A 26,127-nucleotide genomic window follows, 5' to 3' on the forward strand; every position below is an offset into this window, starting at 1 on the left:
TAAAGGAAATGGTCTGTGGTTGGATGCTTACTATAAATAGACATTGACACACGCAATGGCTGGTGTCCCTTATGTGGCATATGTGACTGAACTCAAAGAATACTTACCCTTTATATAGGTCTGCAAGAATAACCATAAAGTTATGTTTCTGCCTGGGAGATTTGTCCCCAGTGTTGCCAGAGGTCTGTACTAGGCAAAAATACACTTTTTTTTTTTTCTTTATGCTAAAAGCTAACAGTAATACAAGGAATCTTCAGCCTACTAGCAGTGTTGGACCAGTAGCAGACTAGCAGTTCCCGATATCACTACTGTGATGCTGGTTTACTCTTACTGTCTGAAAGCTGTCTGTGGCAAATATTCGTTGATTTATAGATACCTGCATGAGTCAACTATGAATCACAAGATACTTCCGCATGAACACCTCAAGAATAGTATGTATTTGAGTAGAAACAATTAAAAAAAAAATCCATCATTAGTTGCCATTATAATCTCAGACCAGCATTGCTCCATTAGGTGTGGGAATCAAGAAAGCAGAGCTGGCTGTTGATGACCTCATCAAGGGCCTGCACACATGGGAAGCAGCTTCAACATTAACAAACATGCTAACCTGCATCAAATCAGGTAAGTATTTACTCTGCTACTTCCATGAATTCTGAGACAAGTATAATTCGATAGTTAGACATTAATAAACCTGTTTCATGGATCTTATCCCTATCTGATTAAAAAGCTTTCTTTTACTCTCACTTTAATGTTATTAAATAAAATAAACTTGTATCTGGCTACACAAGTGCTAATCTTAGCCTAAAGCATTCTAATGGATTGACTCTTCCTCAGTAGGGCTATATAAATATTTATAAAGACTTCACACGAAGAGCAAATCTGACACAGGGCTTTAAAAGACTTCTCAGCACATACAGAACCCAGAGAAACAAGAGATTTTGTAAAGACAGCGAAGCTCTTAGCCCTCAGAAAAACCCTCTTAAAACCTGGAGGACCGGTAATAGCACATAAACATATGTCTGAATCTGCACACAACGTTCACATCAGGGCCACAACACCAGCCTTCCAATAGTGATATCTTATGCTCACAGGCTGCCCTATGAGTATAAGATTTTCTTCTTACCCGGGCCATCTGCTTTTCTTGATAGAAAGCTTTTTCAATGCCCCTAACAAAGGAAAAAGTGATTATGCTATTCTGACTTGTTTCTGAGTGAAGAAGAACCAGCACTGAAAGCCTACATGAAAGCCAAACATACAGTCCGTTCTCTCTTTAAAAAACTAAGTCTTCTCCAATACAAATTACATCAGAAAAGTAAGCATTTCTTTGAATAGCATAGAAAAAAAAGCAGGAAATCTTGTCTATACTGAAAATGCAAATTGTTTCTAGCCACTGCACTGCAAGCAGGATTTTACTCAGGTACAAAGGGGTGGCCCTTCAGCCTAGGCCCAGAAGATCAGCCACAGGATAAGTAAATGATTTATTTTATTCCCACCACAGCAAGTTTCTACCAACTAAAACTATTCCACCACACCAGTATCATAGATGAGAAAATGAAACACCAGCAATTTAAGATCTTCTCCATCATGAGATCAAGTAGCTACCATTTTCAATTTACATGGCATATTAGTATTTGATTAATCTATTTCTTTAAGAGGGCATATGAGAGAATAATATTTTCTGCCACACAGAACAGATTTATCATGTATCCAGCTAAACACTAGCCCTGATAATGCAACGTCTTCATCTTTATTATCAATACAGGGATTAGAAGGGACAACTCTCATCTTCATGTAACTATAGTATAGGCAAAGTCTTCAGCTGAACCTTTTCTCCACATATAAGCCAAAAAAAGATATCGTATTTTTCAAATCTGCAAGATTTGGTCTATCTACATACAACATTTCAACATCACCTGCTTGAAAATAAACTTGAAATTAACTTCCATGAACCTTCTTTGGGATCACTGGACAGTCTAGATTGCAACATAATTGTTTCCCAGCTGTAAAACTGCAAAGAATATTAGGCATGTGCCTTGTTCTCCCAGACCACAAGAGCCCTTATGTTAACTTCACTGTACCAGTATTACACAAGATCTATAGGGCTTGAATTAGTGCATTTTAGGTTTCATTAAAGCTCCATCAATTTTTAGTAGTCCTACTATGACACTGGCCTCAGCCAGTGATCATTGGTTTCCCCTGCATTCTGGGCCGAAGGTAGAAGACCAGGCTGTAAAGGACAAGACAACCATTGGTTCTGTATACAGCAGTTTTTACAAGCCAAACCATATTCCACTAGGGGTTTATCAAATCAAAAAATAGACTTCCCACTTGCCAAAATATGACCTCAAGAGAACAAACCAAGTAAGTTCTCTACCAACAACGTATCTATTCATTTCTACTTGGGGGGAGGTGGAAGAGAGGGAGAAGAAAAAGAGCACTTCACATAAGCAACAGTTCTTCAGAAGTTCTCTTCAGAGAAACTGGTAGACATATGGGGGAGAAAAAGACCCCAAAGCTATGTTGCTATTTCCTTGAAATCAAGAAGTTGCTATGAAAAAACATCTCTAGTTTCATTCAAAAATAAATCAGGAAAATAAAATCCATTCTATTCTTTTTCTTTCCTTACTTTGCAACTGTCAACAGCCTTGCAATAATGCTTTCCAGAAAGTTAGGTGTGTCCTTTACTGAGAAACCATGTGCCATTCTGGCCTGGTACATGATCTCAATTTAAAGATAATTTCTCACCTTGTAAGAATTCTCTACTGTCAGAGATAAACAATAAAATCCAAACTCCTATCAGCAAATTACCTGTATAGCTGCTGCTGAAAATCTTGCCAATGCAATATTTCTTTATATTTAGAGAATATTTGTCTGGTTGTTGTGAAACTAGAATCACATGTGCAGACATTTTAATGAGTTCTGCTTTGGAAAGACCATTTGACATGGCATAGATCTATGTTTGTTTCTCTTGCTCACATTGACACAGCAGACTACTCCTTCAGAGTCTACTAAACAGGAATAAAAGTAGATTCAAAGGTTTTCTTCATATGAAAAAATAATTTTGTGCCACACATGCAGTGCTTTTGCCTAGTCCTGTTATAGCATTCCATCATTCAAAATTGCACACAACATCTTTGACTCATTATTTAGACGTAAATAGCACTGTAGAGTCTTATTCAGACCATAAAGATACAAAAAATCATCACATAAGAGGAAGGAAAAAAGCTGGGAGACATTACACAAAAGCAACATAGTTATAAATTTGAGTAGACCTGGGGCAATGGATTAATATTGTGGCCTGTTAGACATCTCTGGAACAATATGTAATATGAAACAAAGCACAAAACTCCTGCCAAAATGCATGCAAAGTGAGCAAGTTCTCCAAGAACAGCTCTAAGACCCAGCAGCACAAATATTTTATGCTTTATGTTCAACAATCCAATGGACTTGACCTGTAGCTAACTGCAAAACATACAAGTGACATCCTGTTTCAAGCTCAGGAATGCTATTTTTCCACAGGACTATGTACAGTTTCTTCCAGTTCATGCTTGATGGGCTTGATAACAGGTAGAACAGGAACATTCATTGCCTCTACCACTTCATTCTTTTTCCTCGAGAGACTACTTCTCTGGTGTTAATACATCCACCTCTCACTTCAAAACAAGCATTTAATTCACATTTTCTGTTTGCAACTAATAATAATAGTAGACTGACTGCTTACTCATATCTAAAAGTTTTATATAAATTTCCCATCACTGGTGATTAGGTAGTACCCATACACCAAAATGACACATGCTTAGTGGAAAATAACAAAAGCAATATAAAAAGCAAAACTATTATTTTCATATAGATGCAGAACTTTAGAGAGACTCACAAGCTGCAGTTTGGTGGCAAAATAATAGCAGGGAAAAAAATAGCAGAATGCAATAATAAAAGACTACAACAATCGGCACACACGCTAGAGCGGATCCATCTCTTGCTTACAAGAATTACCAGTTAAACTCAGTCACATTCAACTCATACGACAGGAGTAGCATCCTGACTCCACAGCATGACTGGAGACAGCTGTGTATTATTTCAGTAAAAAGTTTTTCTTTCTCATTCACATACCTTCTGTATGTATTGACACTAGTAGGCCTTTTGATAAAACCCTCCAGAAAATAAGTAACTTTAATAGCTCTTCTGCAGCTACAGTTGCAGTTGGGTGGCAAATTTAAATGAGCTTTCCACAGCAAAACTTAAATCTTCGAAAGAATTATAAGGGAAAAAAAAATTACAGGTTCAGCACTGCTTCTATATTTGTGATAAATGTATTAAATCCCCTAAAAACTACACCCATTGGAACTTCATATTTAGGCTGATTTGCTTTCCAAATCATATAGACAGCAAAGTTGTGTACAATCTTTAAACAAGTACAACCACAGAGAAATGCTGAGAGATTTAAGAGAAATAAAAGCATGATCAGCTAGCTTGTAATCTTCTTTTCTCTTATTCTCCTCCCTATAGCTGCATTAAATTGCCTGTTGAGAACAATAACATATTTGTGCTTTTATAGGTAGAGTGATTTGTATTATGTAAAGATTTGGCTAACAGAGCAAAGATGCATTCACACTGAGCTGGATTACATGCTGTTAATAATTTTCTGGATGCTCTAGGGGACCTATAATTCTGGAGGACCACAGATTAACATTTGAATATATGCTTTGTAATACATCTCAAAGCATACTTTTTTAATTTACTTTTTCCCATTTTTCTAGAACCACACGAACCAGAAATCAAATCACTGAAAGCATTTTGGAGGAAAAAGTATACCACAATCAAATTTTTACCCCCCCGCCCCCTCTTAAGAGTACACAGAAAATCTGTCTTCTCCCAACTCCCACACCATTTCAATAGCTTTCACTAGAATGTCAGACTACCTAGAATATGTGATCAGGCTTGCAGTACTGTTCTATGCATGTTGAATAAAGGGGCAACTCAGCAAGCAGACGAGAATCTGTTGTTCTGAATAAAAGCTCAGGCTATCTAGAAAGCTAGTTTTCTGTGGGCTAGCTTCTGTTTCATAAAGTAATCTTACAATACAATATTTTAAGAAAATTAATAAAATACCTCACATTGCAAAGAAATATCCCTCAAAATATGGCAACATTCTTTTGTTATTGAGTATAAACTTCAGCATAGACCAGACTCCCGTATTTCTGTTTTCATGAAACACTGAACTCTTTTGGCCACCATTTGCTAAACACTGAAATCCTTTGTAAACTGTATATGTCTTTTCATAATTTTTGAAATACTTAGTACTTCAGAACAGTCTTAAAGTATATGACTCTCTAATAAACATCATATTCTCAGACAAATTTAACTGGGAAGCATACTATAGTGTTCCTTATTTAATAAATTACTTTTCTTAGCATTATAAGGTTCACCTAGCAAGTACACATTCACTGGACAAAATATACTTTTCATGACCTTTGGTCCTCAGTTATAATTAGTTGTCTGGTCCCAGTTGCTTACAGTGTAAACAACGACTGATAAACCCACATTGGCTGCATGTATTTATTACATTACAACACAGCTGCCAACTGTCTAACCGTTCTAATAAAAAACTATTTTCTAAGGTTTATGTTTTATTGCATGTATGAGTCCCTTATTGGTTAGCATTTTGGAGTTGTGGAAAAGGTTATGAATTTAGAAACTGACTGCATTCATATCATATTTAAAACTTAATGCTATTTTATTAAAGACATATGGGCCTCCAAAGTACACATATTAAATGTCATGTAAGAAAAGTAGCAGTTTAAATCATGGTCAAATTCATTTTTGACATGACTCCTGAGGCTTCCCAAGATCTGAACTATTTCTTTGTAAATCTGGCAGTTTAACCACACTCATAAATCACTTTCAAAGCATATTATTTCTTAATTTTACTGCATTAGAGAGCATTTGGCCTACACAGTGAACTGTTTGTAACCGTTATGTGAACAAAGTTGTATATTTAGTCTTACAACATGGGAAGAAAAAAAAAAGTCTTAATTTCTCAATCCTGAATTTATTTTAATCCAAATGATACATTTCCTAATGACACTTGCCAGAGTAAGATATGCAGGATAGTTTGCTGTATTGACATAACAGAAAACTTCATCTCCTTCTGCTTCAAGCTCATAAATTAGAAACACAAAGGCAATTGTAATTTAATCATTAAGCAAATATTCCACAGGTTCTTTTACAAGAAAGAATGCCTAAGGTTTTCGAACCCCACCAAGGTTGAAAGAGAAATTAATCATCCCTGGGACAATGCACATGCGTTTACTAGATGTCTTGATATAATGACATTTGATACATTAGAACTGAAGCATACCTTAAATACACTTAAAAATTAAATGCACATAACTTAAGGACAGATTCCCTGCCTGCTAAAGTCACACGAAACCCTAGCTCCAAAACAGATCATTGACAGAACAGGATTCAAAGCCATGTCAATTTTGAAATATGACAAAGCAATGTCATTTTTGAAACATGACTGAAATTTTCTTTATTTATCAGAGAAGTTCCTGCTGGCAGAGTTAATTACAATTTGTATGTTTTGCTAAGACCATTTTGTCCTTGGGTGCTGTGAATAACAGAGATAAATTAGGACAACAATTTACTGCAAAAGCTTTATACTCTCAATAATTCCTTCAAACAGAACACCAGTCCTCAGTCACAAATGTTTTGGAGCTTTTTATACACACAATGAACCCCTCATTTTCACCTGAAACAAGGATGCGTAACCAAAGTCACCAAATCTTAAATGCTTTATGCCAACTCTATTGTCTGCAAGATGGTCAAAATGCTCTTCAGTCAAGGTTTTCAAGAAAGTTAAAACATTGGTCTGTAAAGTGAACAGGAAAAATTTTTAAAAGAAAAAAAAATGAAAATTCAAAGTTCAGAGAAATCAATGTGACTTTGGTGGAAGATTTCTTAAGAGTTTTAAAGGGTACTTGGATCAGGATAAGTTTGTGTATACCTTTCACCTAGATCAATAAATTTTCCAGGTGTGGAAACTGACTCTATAAAGACTATTTCACTACTCCTAAAGTCAATTGAAAATCTGTTGCTTTGTTCAAAACTGGGTAAGATTTTCAATGGCCAACCTGATTAGGACAAGCTATAGTTAACACTGTGCTCTACAGTCAGGCATAGAATTAAATACAATTATTCTCCCTGTATTTTAACACAATAACGTTTGCATCAGCTTCAACTAACATTCAGGAACTGGAACCAGAACCTGTAAATCCAATATGATTTTGAAGGAGCAGACGAAATTGTGCTGCATCCTTTTTCTTTGATGAAGGGAGCAGTTTTAGAAACTCATTAGGCAAAAAAGTTCAGGATTTCTTACAAAATATCCCTTTGGCCTATATACTTCTGGTAAGGATGGAGGCAAAGGGAGAAATATTAGGCCTCCTCTAAAATCAAATAATTCTTTTTCCTGAAATAACTCATAAACCAGCTACAAATTGGTCATGTTCTTAGTCATTAATGAAGAGAGAATGACTGATATGCTTGAGCTTTAAGGAGATGACCTCATCTCTACCAGCCCTGTGTGCCTCTTGGACCACACTCTGGCTGACATTAGTGCGGGGGAGGATTATTATTATAATGCTCTGGTGTTCTTGACCTGTCAATATTTTGCAACACACAGTCTCTCTTTTAGTGCGACGGGAAAGGCAGGATTCAGCTGCTTAAACACAGGCTTCTACTGCCATTTGACCCACCTTCCACACACTGTCTGGGCCTGGCCTCCCATGGTGGCTCCAGAAAAGCTTGCATCTCCCATAGATACTTATCTGCCATCCCTGCAGGGGACATGCCGTATACTTTGGGGTATCTGAAATGGCACTAGGCTGCTCCTTTTAGGCACTTGCATTGATTCCAAAGTGATTAGAAATATTAGTCAATACCAGGTACGTTCATTGTACCTCCCCTTTTGTTTCTGTCCTCTCATTCCATCCATCTAATTTGAATATGGCAACACTAAAAACGATCTAACATTCATTTCACAACAAGATGCTATATGATGTGTTTGCACCACATTTGATAGGATTTTTTTATCCCCTGATATAATTTAGGTCTTCATACCTGAACTTGTGCCCTGCAGATCACTGTATACTGTTCTTTTTGACCACAATTCCACTGATGACAAAAGGAAGTACATGGAAGATAAAATCCACTTCTGCAGAATCAGGAACTACAGCATTATCACAGACATCATTAAAAATGTCACTGTGCAACCAAAAACATTTTGCTAATGGCAAGAAAAACCTAAAGAATACTAGGGGAATAACAACTGGCAGAGAATGACATGTTGGAGGCACTCTATTTCTTGTTTATTTACTTCTTTGGTCTGGATATAGAAACTTCACCACCACAAAGTTGTCAACTACATCATAAAAGAAAGTTTCTTGAAAGATTTACATTAATGAAGAAAAGTAGTACCTGAAGGCAGAAAAGAAGAAAAAAGAATACAGTCATTTAAATCACAAAAATCTGGTAAAATCCTGCAAATACTTTCTGTTCAGCTTCCATCCTCCCTAAGACTCAAGGAGAGGGGAAGAAGGCAAGAGGAATTAAGGAGGAAATTTACAGCAGAAATAGAAAAGTACCATGAAATACAGAAAAATTACCCTATAAACACTGGGGGAAGCTTTCAGTAATTTAGGTCCTAGGATTTACCAACAAGAGACTACTGAAAAACAGAAGAGTACACAGAGATGTAATGACAACAACTACAACAGCCTATAGAATGTGACTTGCAATTAGTCGTTCAATAGATGTTCAATTGAACACGGATGTTCAAGTAAACAAACCGTATTATCCAAAACTCTATAGAACTTTAGCTTTTTTTTCTCCTTCTTCAAAACAAACACCAGCAACCTAAAACTACATGGTAACATAAGTTGGTGTGAAAGAACAAGTCCTAATTATAAGAGTGTGATATAAAAAATTATTTAAAAGTTCACACAATGTTGCATTGCATGTGAGAATCACCTTTCTAAAAACCTCTGCCAGGGAGGATGCCAATGAACTTGGTTAAGTTAATGTAAAATACAACACTGTTTACATCATTATCTTCCTCACAGCATGTTGTCCCTTACTGCAAAATACACTACTGAACAGATCACAACAAATCATTTTTGTCTTCGTGTGCAGTGGCCTTTGTCACCATGTTTATCTCTAACAGCTGGTGACCTTTTGATGGGTCACTGAAACAGTGAAACCAGGTCTTAACACAGCATACATATACAATGCAGAGCTTGCTGTGAAAACTATATGACATCAAATCATAGTCAAAACAAGCAATAAATATACTCAGCCATGACAGTTCTTTCCAGGTGAACCAGCTGTTGCACATTTACAAAATTACAAGTAGAACCTTTGATAGTGGTAGTTTGCCACTGATTTTCTCTCTCAGAAATCTTGTTGTGACAAGAGGCTTTCAGAAAAATATTTTATAATTGGACCTTTGTTTCATGGGTAGAAATTAATATATATTCTAACCATCACACTTAAGACTACTACTATTTCAATGGGAATGACTTATCAATGTTATTGAGAGTACATGAGACATATAGCGCATCAAAGTTCAGGAAAAAGAAAAAAATCACCTATAAGAAAAAAATAATAGACATAAGATGGCCCAGTGCCATATTAAATACAACTATTTTTTTTGACAAAATGCAACATACAAACAACTCCTATGCATAACAGTGGTGTCATCTGATAATGAGATCATGAGAGCATTACTTTTTCTGCAAAGAGGAATTACAGAAGAGTGGAGTGAGCTCTACGTGTACAGTAGCAGTGCTTCCATTTCCAAAAGAAAAACAAACAAAACTTATAGGATAAAATTCTAGCCATATTGATCCATTGGGAATTTAAATCAATCATGATTCTTGCCATACTGTCTGATATCACAGTATTACATTCTGCTGAATGGCACTTTGTTAAGTAGACTGAATACGCTGATCACAAGACAAAAGCCAGACCATGTGCTTGCAGTAACTAATAACTGAGGTTTCTATAGTTCTGAACCTACAAATAGGAAAAAATATAAAAAATAAAATAAAAAATAACAGCTGTAATAAACAAGTTGCCATGCTAGCTTCCTCAATTAAATGGATGTGTTAATGATATACAGTGCCTATTGCCATTCATCAGAGAACCTCCAAGTGCTCTACAAATATTAAGTCTTACAAAGGGATCAATTTGCTCACTACTACTGAAAGACAGACACCTTTCAGGTGCAAAGTAGCAGCTGGTTAACTAGCACACTGCAACACTACATAACAGTTTAGGGCAGAAGGTGGAGAAGAATGCCTTAGTAAATTGAGACTGCAGAGAAATCCATGGAGGCAGAATGTAATTACCTGATTTGGAATCAGGCCAGAGTTTGAGGAGTAACACCCCTTCCTATATCAAAAGTGCACTGGGATCATTAATGGCTAGAAGGACACTGGCTTCATGATAATCATATACTTTTTTAAAGGAATAGTTTTAGGAAAGAGACATCATCTTTTGCGTTCTGTATCTTCAATAACAATTAGATACTGAAATGTAGTCCACATAATACCTTCCCAAAGAACTAAATATACATCAGTTTTTCAAGAATTATCACCACAAGAACAAACAATGAAGATGAGTCTTTCCCCCTGCCCTCACACACGTATGACCCACACATGTCTATTCTTCCTTCTTGACATTTGGAATTACAGCAAACTAAGCAAAGAGAATACATTCCTTTGCTATTTCAGCAGCTGCATGTTTTCAGCTTAGTTCTCACTGTTTAAAATCATTGCTTTTCTCTCATTTAGCGACTGAGGTTCTTTCTCTCTTATCATGTGACCTGTCATGCATGAAGACAAAAAATACAGCACAAAACCAATCAACTCCCTTTAAATGTCTTAGACTGCAGATTCAAGTATTGCATGCAAGCTTCTTAGTTTCCAAGCTCTTTGTAGCTCAGATCCCATCTTCAACTTTACTATCATAACAGTCTTTGCTTCCTCTTTGGATACTGTCCCTTCTCTTCCCTCTGTTGGCTGCTTTTTCCCAAGCCGGCCTTTCAGTTTGCTTTAACACAGCTGTCCTTGCAGGCACTTTGAAGGCAACTCTACCAACTGTTAAACTGCTCTAGATCCTGTTATTAATTCCACCTTTTCCAGGAGCAAGAGCTTCCTCACATGATGTGTAAATTCACAGCCAGATCAAATTTATTGTTAGATTTCTTCACTAGGACAACACACTACGTAGCAAGTGCAACAGTGGTCTGCTACTGATCATATGCAAAGACAGTGGGATCTATTGCACAGTAACTCCAACCAAAGAATGGAGTCTGACTCTCCTTCATATGCACATTTAATTTGATATATAACCTAAGGAAGTGTAAAAGAAGCTATCACATGTTGATAATTACTCAATTATTTCATCCAAAGACTACATATTAGGCAAGATCCAAACTTCAGTAGCACTGCTTGTTGACCTGTATCCTTATATATTGTAGCTGTATGTTCGCAGGTCCACACATCATCCTCCACAGTGTCTCACAGGTGTCTTCCATAGAACTTCATTAGCCATTTGATGAACTACCAGCTCTCTTATTAGTCTAGTATATAACTTTTCAGTCACACCCGCAAGCCCCTTACCACTTGCACAGATAAAAAACCTAGATTTCCCATTTCTTAAAAGATCATGTCACTAATTTACCCTACAAGCAGCATGAGATGTGGTAGCAGATTTTATCTCTCAACACTGAATCAAGACATATCCATATTTTGGGAATTGATTTATGTTGCTACAAAAATTGAGGACAGCTTTAGTGTCCTTTTTAAAGTTTTCTGAACAAAGTGTTCTTGAATTTATTAATATCACAGCTCAAATTCCATTTCTGGACTTACTTCGTGGTGAGCTCACACACACATACACATACCAGATAGACAGCTATTACTGCAGTGTGACTGTCAAGGGTACATACAGATATTTTGCAAGACAGAGAGGTAGAAAATACTAGTTGGTGTTTCAAGGACTGGATCATATCCAAAAGTTTCTTCTGGTCTTCTTTTCAACTAATTGGCTAATACAAACATTACAAGAATCTAAACTTCCAAATTAAATGAAAAAAATTAAAATGTGGATCAGTATACCATAAGGAAAAGGAAAACAGAAGGAAAATCCTAAGGTCATCTCTCAGTTCTTCAACATCTTGGTCACTTCTTAATGTTGGAATTTCACAATGCTTCTCTTATTTCTTATTCTACCACATTAATCATCATACCTATTCCCCTGCAGGCCACAGGAAGGCTTACTTCAAGAGGTCATGCCCCAGTTTTAGAAAATAAGTAAAGTCCAGCAGTTTAGAAAAAAATATGCAAATGTTATTGGCACACAATTATTTCATGAAATTTTTATATAGATATGTTTGCTTACATTTGTTTTGGATCATGGGATTTTAAAAATTAAAATTTTTAAATGACTGAATTTAGCTCTACCAGCTAGCAAGTACCACTCTTGTATCTGGCAGATCATACTCAGCAATGTTTTATTCTAAACCATCAAAGTGTTCATACATACAAGTATCAATTCTGGCATTTTTTTTCCAATTATTCCTTATTCCTAATTTTGCTGAGTCATTAGGGGATTATAAACCAATCATGTGATGGACTCTTGCTTAAAATAGTTAAACTTCCCAAAGAGCAAAATGGATACTTCAGTGTGTGAAGTGGTAGCATGATTGCTACAATGTCTTTGAGGTCAATATGTTTTATTGCATCACAGTCTACGTTGGAGTCTTAAATTCATGACATTGTTCTGTTTTAGTATGTGAAACCTTGACATTTGGACAATAAGAAACCCTATTATGTAGAAGCACTCTCAAAGAGGTATCTTACTAGCTAGGAGTTCATTGACACAATGATTCTTTACACTTTGGAAGCCTTTTGCTCTGTATCTAATTCATAAGCCAAGATCTCTGCACAATGGTGCTGGTAAAAGGAAAAAAATTGTGAGCAATGCAGATGTTCTCCAAATGTTTATCTGTCACCTTTTATTTACTTTTTAAAACCATCCTTGTTTTCCTTACTTAGGGAGATGGAAAAAAGGTCCATTAGATGCACTAGTTAAAATTCTTGGAAGCAGATAGGATAGATCTGTTTAAGAAAAATATGATTCTTGTTAAATAGTTAAGGACAAAAATTACTAAAATCACTCCTTATGCCTCATCTGATTTTAATAGAATTTGAAAAAACATTGGTCACTTTGATAATGAGCTTTTCCTATGAGCTTGAACACAAGAATACTGACAATGATCTGAAAGCAACACTGTAGATTTTAGCTCACCTTATTTCTTAAGCTGTAATGCCTAAATATTTACTCTTCCTATCATAATAAAATAATTTTCCTCTACCCTCCAAGTAACGGTATGAGCAAGAATAACATGCACTCATTACATGAAACACAGATATTAGACTTGCCTCTCTGCTTGTCTCCATCCTAGTTCCTCAGAGAACAAGTGCTATGTCAAGTTTTATAATTATAACTTGTGATGAAAACAATGCATCAGAGCGGGGAAAAGTTCAAAACACCTATACAGCCATCTTTTGTTGTATAGAGTTTCCTTTCTAGCTGGTGGACAAGATGCTCTTGGTAAAGTTGCAAGAAAGCAGAATAACTCCACATAATATTAAGTCAGTTACTTGGAAGTATACCCATGGATACCTGCTGATGATTCTGTCCTAAAAGCTGCAAGACTGTTACATGTGACCAAATGCACACTGCTTGCCACTATAAATAAAACTGATTAAAATGTTAACCTTAAAAATTCAGTAAGCTAAAAAATAGTTGTTGGGCAGAGGGGTTGCAAAATATTGGGAAATATATGTATTTTATAAATGTAAGTGCATTGACCCAGTATTAATCAATTAAACTTCTATTTAAAGAGAACTACAACTGTGTATCTTCTCATAGCAACACACTTCACATACAATGGCTATATCCACATTTTATCATCTAGATTAAATGATCGTGAACATAGGCCTTTAAAATATGAAATTATTATGTGCTTTAATAAATCATAATTCCATTTTTTTATTTATATTATATGCAACAAAAATATGGAGCCTTAAAATGTATTCTCAAATTCTATTTTCAAATTCTCACATTCTGTTTTTCATGTCTAAGTTTTAAAGATGAAACAGTTGGAAGAACAATTCATATACCTATAAACCAAAGAACGGTACATTTTTAAATAATTATGTCAAGAAATGATAACTGTACTCTTTGTAGAAAGCAGGAATGAATAATTACAAAGCTAGGACATAATTAAGCAATTTTGACTGTCGTATTCTTGAGCTGTCTTTCTGATATGAAGTGCTGTCATGCCCAGAAACACACTTCACACTGGACAGGCATCTTCCGCTTTGATCTACACTTATGCCAGTGAAATGAGGTCATGGTCTGGACATTAAACAAGGCTTCCTCATCTGGCCCAATGCCTTTTATCCAGCCAGGCTTATCCAATCTTTATTAAAAGCAGGCATGATACAACGTTCAATATTTTGACAAAAGCAAACATAAACATCACAGAATAATGAAGTTTAGCTCACTTACACAGCGAGATGGAACACTGCATTGTAACATTAAACTGCTTTCTAATAAATGACTGTATCTTTCCATAAGACAGTCATCACAAACAGATGCATTTTAAACAAAGGATGAAATGAAGCAAAGCACAAGAAAGTGCAGTGTTCTGTTAAAAAAAAAAAAAAAGAAAAAAATAGGGGAAAATGAAAGTCAAAAATTTTATACAAAATAAAATATTTATGACTTACTGATGATTGGTGATTGCTAGATACTTTTGTATTTGAGCAAAGGCAAGCTAGTCAGATGGAAATTTCTTGCTTTTATTCTCATTTTGTGTATTTTTTTCTTGGTGGGGTATTTTGCTCTCCCAAGTATTTCATGTCAAGACTAAAATGAAAACAATTCCCCACATCACAGCCTCCTTAGATCATCAGTCTGCTTTTTATGCTGAATAAGCCATATCATGTCCTGCTTATCATAATGGGGAAAAAAAACCAACACCTAACTTAGGACTTTTTTTTTTTTTTTTTCTGTAAAAGCAAGTCCAATAGGCCTACTGTTGTTACTACATTTGGCAGAACAACGTTTCCATGTGGCATCCCAATGTAAATACTAATCACTCCAGCTCTATTCCTGGCAAGCATAGGCTGACACAGTGGCCATTAGCTTAGGGGAAAGGAAAAAAACATTCTTAGGAAGTTCACTGACAGCAGGGTCTTATATCACTAGGTCAACTTCTTACGGAGTTCTTCTGATGGCCAATACTGGATGAGCTGCAGTCTTCCTCTTAGTTTGGATCAAGGTGTATTCTCTAATTAGTTTCAGAAAGCTTAGAATATATTACCACTAGCTGTCTGTTAAATTTGGCTGAAGCTGGTCAAAAATCTCAACAACTATATGGGAGGGGAACTGATGAACAGACAGAGAGCATAAGATTCAGGAAAACTGAAGAATAAAAAAAACCATTCTGTATTCAATATATTACATATGACAGAATTTGAAAGTACAGTTATTGTGCACATCATCTTTATGCTATATAGAGGAATGCTTCTTGTTATTTACATACATATCTGCATTTGAAAATATATAGGCAGAGAGGATTCTATGAGTGTTCTCAGACATAAAAAGAGTTTGCATGCATGTGTACTATAAGCATGAATATCTTAGGAAAGAAGCAAATTTGAAAACAATTTTAAGAGGTTTATAATATCTGTTCTGCATCTAATTTATATTTATTTTAAATTAGCCACTTCTGTAATATATATATAATGTTGTATGATGAGGGTAATTTTGTATCACCTTAAGAAGCATTAATTCATGCCATGAAAAGCATTTACAATGATTTTACCATCAGCAATTTGTACCAAATAATTTACAAAGAAGAAAAAAACGTTTAGTATGGCAATAACAACAGTAAATTTGATCCTTCTGCAAATTTGCTGAAGTAAATGTTTTATCATAAGACTTAGTGGGTAAATAATTCAAAACTATACAAAAGGTTCAATTACAGATATAAAAGATAAAGATGTTATCTCTACATGTGTGAAGTAATTTACCCCTAGCTATTGACTTAAAAAGAGGTTTCATCCAGACAAGAAAATTCAAATTTAAGAAAGAGACGCTTTTTTCTTTTCTTACACTATTAAGTTGGTCAAAATTTGAAGAGCAGACTCTTAAAGAAAAAATCTAATTGCCAATAAAATTAAAAAAAAAACATTTCACTGATCCAAAATCTGATTAGATAAGAATTATAAAAGAACACAACATACTTATGCTATATCTAACACATTTCAGCTGTTGCATTTGGCCAGATTCAGCAAAGAAGGTTTGCTGTGAATAAGATATCCACAGCAACTTAGAAATAAATTATTTCATCTATTACATATATGAAGCTGAAATAACTAAAGGTAGTGGTAAACAATATATCAAAGCTATGCCTTTATCAGAACTGTTAACATTTTAGTAGATATAAATGAATCAGTCTGAATTAATTTGTTATGCATTGCAATTGTACCTGTGATAATGCATTTATCTAGCAACATTGTTATGCTACCAAACACTGCATTTCCATAACTGCTACATTATTATTCAGCATTATTGAAAATCTGCAATAAATTATTGATGGTATATTTTAGAGAACAAAACAGCAAACAGAAAGCAAGTAGACTGAAAACTTGAGTGGAGTTTTAAGGAAGATCTGCAGCACTAAAACACTCTGAAGCTCAGGTTGCTATTATCGTGTATTGATCAACAATGGAAAAAGAAGGTAAAATGGAGAATTCACATTCTGTTTGCATCAGCTGTATGCACTACGCCCAAAGTTGATGAAATTGGTATCAAAAGCTCAAATTACTGAAGCCATCTCTCTGATGTTGTCTATGCCTATTAGCAGGACACCACATTAAGTAACATCGTACAAAATTTGAATCAGCTGGTCCACTAAAAGCCAACAAACACCATAGGTGTGAGCTCAGCAGTAGACATTTGTGTTTAACATACAGGGCAGGGGACAACTTGTCAGAAAAATTGCATTCTTTCACAAAAGCATATCACACAGTTGTTATATATATTTAGACAGAGTAAAAATACTCTTTTAAGCTCAGTGACACATACTAGTTACTTTGTTACATGAAACAGAGGCTGGAAAACAGAAATTTGATAACATAACTACAGTCCATTAACCAGATGAAACAGCAAAGTTTGATGTTAAAACACAGTAAAATTACTAAGGCTTTTGTCCCTCGCCTGACCACGTTCACCAGTCCTTTCGATCTGAAAGGTTTTGCCTGTTACTTTAGCAAAAGATGCAGCCAAGCTTTTGGAGTTATTTTAAAACAGTGTTAATGAATCACATTGTTGTTACTTCTTACATCTACTCTCCTACCTTAGCATCCTTGGGCTTAACCACTTTCATGAAGGCACCTCTCACCAAGGCTTCCTCTCTCTCCCTCCTGGTTACTTTCCGAGTATCAAGAAATTTCAGGTTTGTCAATTTGTGCAGGACAAAATATCTGACAGATAACAAAATGCACACAGTTAAAATACAGTAATAAACAGAGACATACTCACAGACTAAATGACTAAAAAAGAACAGCAATAAACAGCAACAGCCTTTGTTTTCTCTCTCTGTTCACCTGTTTTGTGCAACATATCTTACGTAAAGAGTTATAACACTTATTTTACTCTCTCAAATAAAGCTTGCTGCAAGCTGCCCATAACAATTTAATACTGGGTGGATAAAACAGATAAGAAAATTATCACCATGGGCATGAATGTTCTCTATAGGTATTAGTGAGGTATAAGCTTATACCCAGAAATAGATTAAATTGGAAATTGTTTTCAATTGCCAGTTTGGAAAAAGGACTTTTGAATGATTCCAAAGATTCCATCCCACATTGCAGGGGAAAACTAATCTGAGACATGGGAAACTGCCAGCTATCTTCTCTGAAAGTTGTCAGAAAACATTCATTTGCCAGTGCTTCCTCAGATTTTTATTATGTTTACCTAAAATCACAATGTTCAGCAACATTAGAGACACGTGAACAGCAAATCACAGAAGAATGTAATTTCTCTTCTACCATACATCCTAAAACACCATCCTTTGTCTTGAAAGATGTGTACGTCAGTGTTCAAAACTCTTAACATTACAGGAAAGAATTTGTCAAGAGAAAGCATAGAGAGTTATTCCTGGTCTCTGCTTTCCAGGACTGCATTTTGACACAGGCATCATTTGGAAGGAGAATTCCAGTTTTGTCCTGCCAGAGAAACAAGGGGTATCCTTATGGCATATGGACCCCAGTTCAGGATTAAATGCAAAAGCACACAGAGACTATTTTAATGAAAAATATTTTAAGAAATCAAAGTTCTTGTTAGGATCCATCAGTACTATATTCTATTTATCCTTTTTACTCCAAGTACAGCAGCTCTTTAGCCTCAAAAAAATACCATTGGCTCCTTGCTTGCAGAGGGAGAGAATATGGCAGATCAGAAACAAACTAAGGCACACAACCATGACAAATCAAAATATCTAACCACCTCAAGTACATGTTATTTACATACAATCAACCAGATGTGAAGCAGACATTGCAAAGTGAGAGAAGTAACAGACTTTTCCTGGCAGGGGGTAGAAAGGTGATTGATAATGCTCCCCATGCCTAGCTGCTTTGCATAAAACTCCAGTCAGTCAGAGCACCTCCTAATCATAGCAATCCCTTCTGGCATTGGGAGGAAGAAATAGAAGTAGTAGAAAACTCTGCATAACATAACATTTTGAAAAAGAACAACAAACAAAAAATGTGTTTTTAAAGGTAAGAGTTATCTTATAACACTGTTCTCAGGACCAGATAAACATATGAAAAAGACTGTAAGACTCCCCTTCTACAACCAAGGAAAATTTAACACTGCAAATAAACCTTTCCGTCAAGTACACCTTTCCTCTGTGGCAACAGCTTTGTCAACAAGTGAACTGAAAATGCTCAGTACTGAAATGCTCAGACAATTTCAGTGTGAATCCTCAATCTATGACCTTCAATGATATTTGAAGAAGAAAAAGAGTCACTTTACAAAATAGAACATATCCTAAGACCATTTACTAAACAACAGCTCCAGACCTATGAGACTGACACATTCTCAGACTCCTCCCAGCTTTCCTGGCTGCCCTTCAAGTTCTCCCTGGCATTTTGCTGGCCCTTATCTTTCAGTGGAGGAGAAGCTATCCGTCTTGCATTACTGGCAGAAAAGCTCTGATGACAACAGATTCTTTCAAATGAAGACACATACAGAAGGAAACAATATGTCAAGAGTGAAGAAGAGGAAAGCTAAAAATGAGTAAAGACACCCACTAAGTGTAGGGTGAGAAAAGATGAATATTCAAGTGAAGAAAACATCGGTATTAGAAAAATCAGCAAATGTTTAATGATGGAATGAAATATGCCATTGAAAAGCAGCCTGCAGAAAAAATTACAACAGACTAAGACAGCATTGTCATCTATGCTGGCTTTGGATCACATCCCTAATGTCAGTCTCTCAATCATTTCAAGAGTTTACAATTATAATCGCATTCCTTGATACAAATGTATTTTTAAGCCATCCTGACTGCACTTCAAAAAACAGAATTAGCACCAGTACTTGCCAATCCAAAAACAAAACCAAAAAACCCTACCCACATAAACAAAACAGCAAACTACATCACAAGGCACAGGTTTGGGGTTGTTTTTTTTTTTAAATTTGCACTCCTTAAGGAGAGCAAATACTAAAAAGTATCATAAAGGTTATCCCAGCAGTAGAACAAAGGTGTATCACTGATTAATTATTTTAAAAGGTGATTCAAAATATTCATATTCCTTGTACTAAAAGTGGGATAAAAAGAATCTGTATTATATGAAAATAATATGATACTTTTCTATTAAATGGCTTAAGAAAAGCATTGGGCTTCCTGGATATATTTTAGCTAGAAATATGAAGATGCAGCTTCAATCTAAATGTAAGACAAGTTTGCCATAAAAAAATAGAGGAAAGGATTACCAAAGCCCTGGAATGAACACTTTACAATATCAATAGAACCCTTGTAAATTTAATCCAGGGTTATTTGTTGCACAAAATCTCTTTACTGTGATATATGACTTAGTTACTAAGGTTATCACAGCAGTATCCTAAAGTTGCATAGTACATAAAACATTTCAGTTAACAATGCAGGGAGGTTAACTCCCACAGATAACCTACTATCAGAGGGTTAGACCAGATGACATGCCTCTGTCAGCTTTCAGGAGCTATTGATGGTTCAATCAGTTTGTTTTGAAGGTAAAGTACAACAAAAGGGCACTAAACTTATTCAAACTGTCAACAGGGACTATCTGGAATGTTGCTTGCAGGTAAGTAATTTTGGGTGTTTTAAGACTATTATCAAACACCAATGGCTGCAGAAAAAGACAGCTACTAATAACACAGAATGCAGCCATCATAAAATACTTTATGGCAGGTACTAGGATCCATAAATTGCATGACACATTGCACCCGTTTTGGACTTGTAAAATCACTAGCTAAGAGAATTCTGTTTAATGAAGAAAGATCCATTTAAATTTTACATTATGTTTAGGAAGGTTAATTTTAGGTTAGAGGTTGGGGGGCACACCCTCTGGTTTTTTTAATCATTTTGAAACTTAGCACTGCTCCATGTGCTCTGAAACTGCTGTTACTGGGTTTTAACATCTTTACAGCAGTGTGAAAAAAGATTATCTTCGGTTATGAGGATAAAGGTGAGCTTCAGAGAGAGAAAAAACAGAGACACCAGGAAGGTGCTTAGAGATCCATTTATCAGTGCATGTGAACTGATCTTCTAATTCATGATGGATTAAGGAAATTAAATATGTAAGTAAAGTTGCATCTTCTTTTGCCCATAATCATCTCCTTCCCTTGACTCCCAGTGCCAAGACTCCCATGAAAATGAGCTAATAACAGGTATCTGTCACACACAAACTGGAACACTTAGAGATGGAGAAAGACCAGAGAATATCGCATTTCAAGTTATTTCAGTCCTAGTTAAGTGAAAATGACAATAAAGATTAACAATTAATTTACCAATTTTGTAAGTGTTGCATGTGATTAGTATTATTTTAATAGCTTTTACACAGACCTGTCGAGATACTGAAAAAGAGGGACAGGCTTGAGGGGGCATGTGCAAAGGAATGCAGTGAGTTGGGGATTCAGCTGCTATTGACATTGGCAAAAGCTCAATGGGGCAAAGCCTTCCTTTGAAGAAACATGTTGGAGTTCAGAAAGGGACAGAACAAAGACAGCTTTGAGATCAGCTATTACTATTTATTAAACAATGCACGACCCCAGTTTTTGTATAAAGAAATATTGTCTCTGATAATGACTCACTCTACAGTCTTTGACAAATCACAGACCTGTCCATTTTAACTCTGCCTTACAAACACAGAAACTAAGACCTATCAGTTACCTTGCACGTATATTCTGTGTTTCTAGTTCTCTACTGTGTAACAGTCATTATCTAAAACATAGTCCTTAGGTGATTCCCTCACCCCCCAAAAATCAGTGATGGTTCACACAATCTCAGGAGAGAGTTTCACAGGTGAAGCAAAAGGGTTCAAAGAGAATGTTTAAGTGTTTGTAAAGGATCACAAGGAAGAAACAAACAAATCTATTTTAGACATATGTAAGAAATTTTTCAGTCCTGATCCAAAACACACAGGCATATATAACTTTTATGCCAACTCCTTTTTTTTTTTGTTAAATAGCTACTGTGTAATTTCATTCTGATCCATTTTTTCAGTAGCCATTTAGGTTCAGGCATAAAAATTCCTTCAGTTTTAATGAGTATTGGTACACTACTCCTTACTATTATCAAACAGTTCTAGGAAATTTTTATTCTAGAGCTGTGAACACCATAACAAAGAACCAACCAAACAAAAAAATCACATATCATAGCATCTAAGGGCCTCAATTCATTTATTACCTCCCTTGGAAAAGCAGACAAGTTGTAGAACATGGTTGGCCTCCTGATACTGAAAGATAATGGCATCACCCGTAAGCCACACTATAAGAAAATCTTAAAAGTGGCAATAAATTACTTGGGGAAAGAATGTTTCGGGCTTTTTTTTGTCCTTCTGCTACAAGAAAAGTATAGTAAAATTGTATATGTTAAGAGTTTCAGAGAAAATAAACTCTTCCACTGAACCTTTAGTGAAAAACTATGGTAAGAAGTAGATTCTGTATAGTCCTTTATTTTGTACTTTTATTAACGAAAACTGGAATATAAAACTGTACTATATCCATCAATATTTAAGTTTAAAACACAAAATTAATCTGGCACTGAAAAATTGATAAATATTTGCCCAGAAGAATGCAGAAATGTCTAGCTCTATCCGTATAACTGCAACATGCTCTTTGTTTCAGAAATTTTACTTTCACTTTTCTATTTTCTGTGCTATTGTATTCCCTTTTTTTGACAACCATAAAACATAAAAATATTATACCTATTTCAAACTTTGAAGGGCTCATTATGCTCTCAGTTACATTATTGTAAACTAGAAATAATAAATAACCTGAAGTTGGCAAAGTTACATCAGCATTCAAATGGGGAGAGATGAAAACAAAAATCAGAAGGATTGAGCAAACATGTTTATGACACTGAACCACATTATCTCCTGTAATTGTTTCTTCTGCACCACCAAAACGTTTAACCCCCTACCCCCACCCTTACCCCACCAAACTGTATATAGGTGGCTGCAGAATTTCCATCTGCAACAAAACTTCCTCCATAAAGAGTTAAGGAAGCCAGGTCATAAACTTAAACCACCACCTTCCAGAACAGAAGGCATGATGTTTACCATGAGGTATGTTAGAGGATCACATAGCCTCTGTGCAACCCTGGCACTGCCTGGTGTGTGATGACCATGTAATTCTGAGGGGCTCTCAAGTCACTCAGCAATCCAGACTGCCTTCTACTTTTAAGATCTTCTGCTCTACTTCGATGCAGCAAACAACTCTATGAATTAGAAAAAAAATCTCTCTATACATGTAAAAATAATTATAGCTATGTCTTGATTTACTGTGTTAGTATGGACAAAATGGGGTATTAAGGACTTCAATTTATTGGGTTCAACAAAAACATTATAATAGTTCTTGCTCACAAATCCTTACAGTGGCTAATCTCAGACGGAAGATGTGTGGCTATCTGAAGTCTATCAAATACAGGGTTTTTTTCTTCCAGGTACTGTAGAAATGACAATGCCTCATGCAAATGGTGAAGTAGCACAGATTCAAAGATTATACAGGTGTAAGGGAATACCCTAATCATCTCATTAGGTACATAAAAAACATATACAGAAGTACCACAGACACCAATCCCTCCTGCTAAAAGAGAGCCTCAACAGTAAGTTCACTGATTTTGACAGGCTATATTAGCATTATTTTCATTACTGAGGACTTCTAGTCTCCTACTGCTTCTTGAATAGGTATTTGTATTACCATCAAAATTCAATAATAAGACTGTTTAAAATAGATGAGTAGGTTCTGTCTCAATTAAAAAAACCCAACACTAAACCAAACCAAAACCACAATAGAACAAAGCAGAACTGTAGGGAAACTGAAAATTATGTAAGAGGAGCCAGCATTTCACAGAATCAAACCTGTGGGATGGGAACAGCTGATTTAGCTTGAAAAGTTAATCCATACAAAATGCATGCACTTCCTTTCTTGCTGTTATATCTTAAGAGGACTTCATAAGGTTATCACCATTTGCTCCCCTGGCCAAAGATAGCATATCTAGTATATGTACTTTTAAGCTAATTTAAAATAAACTCAGGCATTTGTTTCCACTTGCCCTTGTTTCCATGTCAACAGCACTTAACAAATGCATCATTCCAGGAAATGTCAATAAGGAGCAGAGAAGAATGAACAAGCACTGAAAACTTCACACATGACATACATCCTTCACAATCATATCGCTTTAATGAAAATAGGTGAGGTCACCTGCAATATTCGCAAATGCTTTGTAATACATTCTGACCCAGATGATTTTTCACAGTTCAGTAACACCACGTTTGAAGTTTTCACTGCAAACAATACACCCACAGGACTGACCAAGTGCAGGTACAAGAGAAGCAACCAGCAATTACTGTGTTGACTTCTGTTACTTTGATCTCCAGGTCATGACCTTTGCTTTCAGGCAATCTTCAAAGTAGAGATTGTAAAGTAGGTTATTTTAGAGAACACACTGTTTTGCAAGCTATTTTTCCATATTTCTTGCTTCCTGTTTGAGTCAAAAGCCTTTAAAACTTTCCTATTGCCATTATATTTTAGATATTCTGCTTTCCCTTGCCCTCACCCCCAAGATACCCCTTCACAAAATATCGCCTTCCAAAAAAGGAAAGCTTAAAAAAAACAAAAGTAAGAACTTATATAACTTTTTTTTCTTTTTCTGAAAGAAAATAAAGCTATTTTACAATGATGGAAAAAAGTGAGTTTTTATAATGAACTAAACCAGTTTGCTTATAAAATACCATAGAAGGGAACTTTCCATTTTCTTTTCCTCTCTAAGCAAAAATTCCAATGAAAACATAGAAATGTTTTCAATTTGTTCTCCTACACATTTGAAAGGTAAGGAGGAATAACAGGGTTGGAAAAATAAATAGTTCTTGTTTTTTCTTTTTCTAAAAAAAATCCCACTCAAATGTTACTATGTTTCTTAGAAAAAAATAGCCACTTTGAGAAAAAGTCACAACAATGTTTTTGTTTAAATTAAGAACTAGCAAAAAGCTTTAGTATTGAAATTAGTATACCAATGGATTACCTGAGGAACCAGATCATAACTTCTTGACAAAAAGCATAGTTTTATACATTTTCCAACTATTTATGATAAAACCTAATTATTTTCAAAAGATGTAATATTACTTTTTAACTCTGTTACCAATATCACAGCAAATCACTGGACCTTGAGTTTTTAAAAAATTTACTTTCCACATTTTTTTGAGCTTGAGATTTTGGGGGTTTTACAGCTCTTTTCAGTTTGTTGGAATGAGAAGATTAAGCTTTGATTTTCTAGCACCTTTCTCTTTCTGGTTGAGGAATTAAATAGCCTGAACTCTAATTGAACTCAGTAGGAATGAAATTAAAGCTCAATGAAAAATGAAGCTGTGGTTCCAACGGTCACTGCAAAAATTTACAAAAAGTTCCCATTCAGAAGAAAACAAAACCAGTTAAAGTTTATGGTAAAGCAAAATGTTTACATAATTCAGGTTCACTGAAATGCAATCTTTTGACCCTTTCTATATGACAATTTTTTTCAAAAAAGGAAAAATCTTATAAAAAAATATTACTTCAAACCATTAAAAATTCTGAAACTGGCCATTTCAAATGTTTGCTTTTGAGATTTGAAGCAATACATTTGATAAAATACAAATACTTTCTCACTCAGGAAAGCTTGCTGCTATTAAATCTGTGAGATAAATCTGTACATATGGGGGAAGGAAGAAAAAGCTTGTGTCCAAGATGCTTCAGAACATGTATTCAAAACTCTGAATTAGCTATTCAGAGAAAAATTAACAGAGTACTTTTAATCAGTTCCACCATGAAGAAAGAAAGAAAGAAAGACAGAAAGACAGAAAGACAGAAAGAAAGACAGAAAGAAAGAAAGAAAGACAGAAAGAAAGACAGAAAGACAGAAAGACAGAAAGACAGAAAGACAGAAAGACAGAAAGACAGAAAGACAGAAAGACAGAAAGACAGAAAGACAGAAAGACAGAAAGAAAGAAAGAAAGAAAGAAAGAAAGAAGAGATGGATAGAGAGATGGATAGAGAGATGGATAGAGAGATGGATAGAGAGATGGATAGAGAGATGGATAGAGAGATGGATGCTTTTGGTTTTTGAGTCTAATATTGTCTGGCAAACACATTTCATATAATGTAACAAATAATTACGGGAAAGGATCAGGAAGCTTTCATTATAGCAGCAGAATCATAAATCATTCAACTAATTAGAATTCCATTCTT

General features: G+C 35.3%; 1 protein-coding gene across 1 annotated transcript in view; it reads right to left on the minus strand.

Moving 5' to 3' along the window:
• The window catches only part of LRMDA (leucine rich melanocyte differentiation associated), a 693,930-nt gene that overhangs the window by 272,614 nt on the left and 395,189 nt on the right, over nt 1-26,127 (minus strand). The window contains exon 5 of the mRNA XM_074830576.1: nt 17,501-17,627. Coding sequence (XP_074686677.1) covers nt 17,501-17,627 — 127 coding nt within the window. The remainder of the gene's footprint in view (nt 1-17,500; nt 17,628-26,127) is intronic.

This window comes from Strix aluco, chromosome 7 (assembly GCF_031877795.1).
Source record: "Strix aluco isolate bStrAlu1 chromosome 7, bStrAlu1.hap1, whole genome shotgun sequence".
In the NCBI taxonomy this organism is placed as follows: Eukaryota; Metazoa; Chordata; class Aves; order Strigiformes; family Strigidae; genus Strix; species Strix aluco.